Source organism: Seriola lalandi, unplaced genomic scaffold (assembly GCF_002814215.2).
Source record: "Seriola lalandi dorsalis isolate HSWRI2012SDOR001 ecotype SW California unplaced genomic scaffold, Sedor1 jcf7180002054614, whole genome shotgun sequence".
Classification (NCBI taxonomy): domain Eukaryota; kingdom Metazoa; phylum Chordata; class Actinopteri; order Carangiformes; family Carangidae; genus Seriola; species Seriola lalandi.
Window position 1 is genome coordinate 196,396 of NW_019525167.1, and position 6,379 is coordinate 202,774.

General features: G+C 46.6%; 1 protein-coding gene across 5 annotated transcripts in view; it reads right to left on the bottom strand.

The window, feature by feature from the left end:
• The window catches only part of cadps2 (Ca++-dependent secretion activator 2), a 179,678-nt gene that overhangs the window by 142,278 nt on the left and 31,021 nt on the right, over positions 1-6,379 (bottom strand). For all 5 annotated transcript variants that reach the window (XM_087177619.1, XM_023419961.2, XM_087177620.1 and 2 more), the window contains exon 2: positions 3,256-3,369. In XM_087177619.1, the coding sequence (XP_087033745.1) occupies positions 3,256-3,369 (114 nt within the window). The remainder of the gene's footprint in view (positions 1-3,255; positions 3,370-6,379) is intronic.

A 6,379-nucleotide genomic window follows, 5' to 3' on the forward strand; every position in this document is an offset into this window, starting at 1 on the left:
GGGGGGGGGGGGGGGGGGGGGGGGTTTAATCGCCAACAGAGCTGCGTTCAGGATCAAATCATCTGGAAGAAAATGAACAAGCTTCCGCACAAACTCGTCCAGAATAACAAGAGGAGAGACGACTCACTGTCCCAGCTGATCGCGGACGGAAAGCTTGATTGTTTCTTTATCATCGAATAGTGATTTTCAAATCCAGAGCAGCAACTGTAACTCTAATAATATATTATTAAAGTACGTTCAGTTTTATTTCCAGGTAAAACCAGCTGCAGTCTCTCTCTCTTCCTGGTGTGTATGATGTCACTGGCTCATCACAGCCACAGGCCTGAATCTAATTTAAAAACACTTAAAAACATTATTAATATTAGATATGGAACAGTTTATTATAGACACTGCAGCTTTTAGTTGGAGCCCAGTGTTCATTAACTGCGTATATAGATCTTGATATATTAATAAGAGGTTTAATGCACCTTGATATGGACGTGATAGTTTATCATTTAGCTTCTTTTCCAGGTGTCTGAACCGTCAGGATTCATTAATATTCTGGCAAAAAAAAAGGAAATTTCCGTCTTTTAATAAAACTTCATCCATCATGTTCATAAAAGTAGATGAGTCGAGTGTCAAAAGAAGAAGAAGAAGAAGAAGAAGAAGAAGAAGAAGAAGAAGTGATTAGCTCTGCAGCAGTCTACGCTGCTGACACATGATGACAAATAAATCAACATTTCAGATTTGAGACGGAGCCACAGAGCTCCAGTTTGGACAAGATGCTAATGAGAAGAAAATGGCAGCAGGGCGGCGACGGGCTCCAACACAAAAGCTCACAGGCGATAATTAATGAGTGTGATGGACAGAGAGGAGGACGTGTGCTGCAGTATGAGACGGACACGACGGCAGGGCGCAGTGGTAACGTCTTATTAATTAATTCATGGTCGTCGTGACGAGCGTAAACATCGTGGCTGTCAGCAGGTGTGGAGAGCGCAGTCATGTGTTTGTTCATTTATCTTTGCTCAGCTTTGTTGTCCTTGTTGTTTATCTGCCTGGACACAGTGATGTTAGTGTTGTGTAGTGTGTAGTGTGTGTGTGTGTGTGTGTGTGTGTGTGTGTGTGTGAGGACACTGAGAGACACTAGGAGTCAAAATCCCTGTGTGCACAAACACCGTGTCCGATACGTTACGTTTTCTACTTCAGTCAAACACTTGAGGTTTCGTTTCTCCTGAGCTGAGGGAGTTACTTAAAGGTGTTACACCGAATCTCTTAAAAAGTTTCCTTAAGCTGAAGCCGAGGCACTGACGGTTTCACTGGGAGAAATAAACATCATCTGATAATGATGCGGGGGCGTGGGGGGCGCGGCGGTTCGGCGCTTGGTTTGAGCGAGCAGCTGGAGCCTCCGTCCGGTCTGTGCGATGAGTCCCCCCCCACGCAGACACAGGTGCTCCTCTGTCCTCCCACTGTCCGGACGCAGGTGGGTTAATAGGTGACTGTAGGTGCGAATGTCTGTTTGTCTCCGGGGGCGACCCCGCCTCCTGCTGTGGCACCCGCCCCCACCTCAAAGGAAGAGCGGTCCAGGTGATGGTTGGATGGATGTCCTGAGGAAAGTCGGTGTGAAATCCTGTCGGGGAGTTTCTTCCTCTGCTGGTAATGATTCAGCTGCTCCTCCTCCTCCTCCTCCTCGTCATCCTCCTCCTGTGTGTCTGCTCATGCAGGGGAATTTCTTTTGGTGGAGGTTTGTTGTTCCCCACAGTATGATGTTCAGGTGACACTAGAAAAACAAGACTCCCTCCCTCCCTCCCTCCCTCCCTCGTCGCTCACCTGTACGAGCCTGGCAGAGTAAAATAATAGTTTCAGCTGGAAACTGAAGTTTTTTTAACCAACACTCGTAACAACAATAAATGCAAAGTTATGTCGTTAGTTACGAGTCAGAACACCTTCAGTTTAAACGCACGTGACCTTGAGTTTATTTGAAAAGCGGATGACGCAGAGTTGGAGCTGAAAACTGATCGTGTGACGAAATATCGCCACTCGTGTGAAACATCTCGCAGCCACTTCACATGATAAATGAACAACACAGCAACGAATCCCTGTCGTCGTCATTATGTGTGTGACGGAGGACGACGACGCCGACGTCCACCGAGGAAGACAAGTCGTCTCTCTTTGATCATTTGACGCGAACGCCGCGACTTGAGAGTTTCACTGAGATCCTCTCGTCTCACACTCGCTGGCAATTAAGACGACGAGTAGCAAGTTCCCGATAAGATCTCCAGCTCATACCAGATTACAGGCGCTCCGGCATGAAGGGGGGGGGTAAAGATGAGGGAGGGAGATAGAGGGAGAGGCAGAGGAACAACAGATAACAGAGAGACAGGGTGTAAAACTGGAATAATAAGAGTGAGGAAATTCACTGCAATCTCTGCTCGCAGCTGTCCTCCTCCGACAGCGCCGAGACGGAAACTGGAGCCGACAGGGGAGGGTTTTGTCACGGCGTCTATGGAGGAGTCAGGAGACACATTTCCATCCAAACTCCAAAATGTCAATGAAACATAAAATCCATGTAGAATTACTGAGAGTTTCTGTCTCAAACACGTTTACGCAGAGATGACGCGATCGAAACGAAACGGTGTGTGGTGACGCTTTAGTTGGGGGGAGGGGAGGGGGGCAGCTGCCGGGTCGATGTTTCTAATCTGTTTCAGTCTGACGCTGCTGAACAATTTCATTACTTTGTGCCGTGAGAGTTCAACAACCACTCAGTCATCAGAGGCGTGGACGGAGGCGCCGCTCTCCCACGACCACGAATACCTGAGTGCAATTGTTTGGAGGTGATTAAGGGAAAACCTTGGGCTGTGGTTCAGAGTTCATGGAGGCGCTTTGTTTATAATCAGTCATACAGTAACATTAAAGCTCCTCCAGTGTAAAGGTCTGTGTCCATGTGTAGTGTGATTATAGATCAGCTCTAGCTTCTATATTAATACTGTGAAAGTATCAAAGCCTCAGTCCACAGAGAAATGCACACAGCCTGTATTCAGAAACTGAGCCTTAAAACCAGCCGTCAGGACTTCTGGAACTTTGTGATGTCACAACAAAGCAGTCACCAAGCCCCGCCCACCCGGACCCACCATCCAAACCTGTATGAAAACACACGCAGACACTGCAGTCCAAGTCATCCCGTCCCCTAACTCAGCCCCGCCTCCCGCGGACGCCCGGATTCACCTCAGGCGTGTGAAGCCAAGCAGAGACAAAACAGTAAAGATAAAGTCTTCTTGCCTCATAGTAGCTCCTCACGGCGTTGCAGAAAGCTTCGTCCGCCACAATCTGCGTCTCCCCGTTGAGGAAGGCCAGAAATCTCTCCTTCACCGCCTGCAGCTGCTGCTTGTTCACCTGAGAGACAGAGAGGAGAAACGATGAGGATGATGAGGATGATGAGGATGATGGAGGAGAAATATGAAGCAGGGGAGAAAGTTTGGGAGGAGAAGTGAGAGAGAGGGCGTGATCAATCAGAAACAGATGGAGAGGAAGAGCAGAGGATGAGAGACGGAACAAAAAGAACAAGATTAGACTCATTGTTAAAGTGCGACACTGTCATTACGGAGAAGAGGAGTCTCATTATCAAACAAATGTCTTTCATTAGGAAACCCAGTTCGCCAAAAACAACAGAGGAAGACAAATCTGTCTGAGTGAGACTGGGGAGAAAGTTCAGACAAGTTTTAAGACGGATGGAGATTCTTAGAAAAGCAGACGACCGACTGATTTTATTTGACTTCAGTTTCCTTCCAGACGAACTTTAGTTTCAGGTCTTTTCTATAGAAATCAGGACTGAAAACAACGACATCCTGGTAAATGCATGTGTGTGTGAGTCGTGCTGCTTTTCTCCTTGTTTAGTCATTTTACTCACGCTGACATTAACATACACACAATCTGTTCTGATCAGGGATTAATGGGTTAAATCATTGATCAGTGTCACTGTGAACTCAGTATCTGTGGGTTCGTTGGACAAAAGGAGAGATTTAAGGACTTGACCTTCAGTTTAAGAATTCCTAAAGTGGATGTTTTTAAACCGATAAACACTTGATTAATAATGAATTGATGATGAAAATAATCACTAACTGCAGCACTCACTCGTCCGTCTCTTCACCCGTCCACTGAGAGCTTCTCTCAAGCATCTCGTTTGGTGAAATAAACATTTTTCCGTCCACAACACTCTCCAGAGGAGCGACTCTCAGCTGAGCGGAGAAAAGAAATCTCTCGCATAAATGTCATCAGCCGCCGCAATTTCTGCCCAGTGAACCACAGCTGACATATTGTGCTGTATGAGAATTTTAAGTTTTCATGAGCGACAGAAATCACCAGAACCCGCAGCTCATGAGCTGCATATGTATGAGGCGCCAGGAGGACGGCGGCGGCGGCGGCGGCAGTGGCGGCGGCGCGGCATTTGGCGTCGTAGGGGGAAAATTAAACCATTATTCTTCCGCTTGTTGTGACGCTGCCAGCAACACAAATACATTGTGGAAGTCAAAGTGCCAATTTCCAGTGACACAAAGTGGGCAGCGACTTATCTCACGCTGCCAGCTTTTTGTGTGGGCTCCTTCACGTTTTCTGGGTCTAAATGGAAACGCCGTGGTTCGCCTTTCACCGCAGGAGCAGGAGCAGGAGGAGGAGGAGGAGGAGGAGGAGGAGGATGGAGGGGGGGTTGAATTTATGAAAAGCAGCAGGTTGTGGTCGTTCACATTCAAAATGACTCAACCTCAATCTAACAGGTTGAAAAGGTGAAACACAGTTCATTAGAGATAAGGAAACTCCCGCTGAAGGCCGCCGCTGCAGCCGGAGGAAACACTCATTTGTCCTCCCAAGATGAGATGAGGCAAGTTTGTAGATCTGAATTAGAAAACTGGTTCATCACAAAGCTGTGAGAAGGGAGAGAGAGGAGTGTGGAGAGGCGGCAGCCAGACGTTAAAAACAAAACCCTTTAATGAAGTCACAGCGGCGGCGGAGGATCTGCTCCTTCAGTTCAGCAGCGACACGAAACTGAGCCGTCATGAATTTATCATCCAACAAAAATAATCATGTTTATCTTCTTTTCATTCACCATCCACACCCGAATACTGCACCGTGAAGAGCTGCACTTCAGATACTAGTGCTCGTATATTTTCAAGCCTGGAGGGAGTTACTCTTTAAAAAGGTCCCACATCATATCTAAAGGTCTGTGTCCATGTGTAGTGTGATTATAGATCAGCTCTAGCTTCTATATTAACACTGTGAAAGTATCAAAGCCTCAGTCCACAGAGAAATGCACACAGCCTGTATTCAGGAACTGAGCCTTAAAACCAGCCGTCAGGACTTCCTGTGACTTTGTGATGTCACAAGGAGGCAGTCACCAAGCCCTTTTGTGGCTGCAGATAATACTGTAACTATGATGTTTATGAATTTAACAAAGCTACTGCATTTGTTACAAAAGGACTTCCTGTAAATGTTCTTGGTTCTTCCTGAGGGCAGTTTTGTGAATTCCCCATTATTTTAATTTGTAGTTTACATGCGCAGGTTGAAATGATTTAAGTTCCCATTAAAAAGAAACGACCCAGATGTTCAGAGATGTAGTTTGTTATTGTCAGGACACGGAAATGTTAAAAGCTTCAACTGTATCATCATCATCGTGATAATAATAACGTGCAGGGAGGAACTTGACGTGTTCTTGGGGCTTGATGTCGTTGGTAAAATGTTGACGACGTTTTTCAAACTTAATCTCGGGAGGTGCAGAAATATTAGACGGCCAAATTCGTGTCATGATTTCCTCCCTGATTTCCTCTCCTTCCCAGACTGATTTGTAGCTTTAATTCAGTCTCCTCCATGTTCTCTGTGTAAACACTCGAGTAGATTATGTTCTTCCTCCCTTTCAATAAAAATACTCAAAATCATTTCCTGCTGCGAAACCTTTCCGGCTGAACTTTGGAGCCTCTCTCCTCCTTTTTATCACCGTCTCATTTCAGGTGACTGAAGCAGTAATGGCTTCCCATGGACAAAATGCATCCTGTCCGTGAAATGAGAAATAGAAGCTGGATATGTGCGGTGAAAAGCCGCCTGTCAGGTTTCTGGTGAATTTCTGTTCGTGCCTCCTCCTCTGCTCCGCTTTGTCCAGGAAATGGAAATGGGGGGGGGGGTGACAGAAAACGTCCAGGTGGCGGTTTCATTTCCCTTTTTCAGGACCGTCATTCCTGCACGTCCGGCTCAAATCGCCGCTCTTCGAAAAAAACCTCCCCGCGGAGCAGAGCCGCTCTGAGGTCGGCAGGTCAACAGCTCTAAATGTTCGGGGGGAAAACCAGATGATTCTAAGGCAAGTTCAGAGTTTTAATAAAGGAGAGTCTTGTTCTTATGATTTCTCTTATCTCCACACATG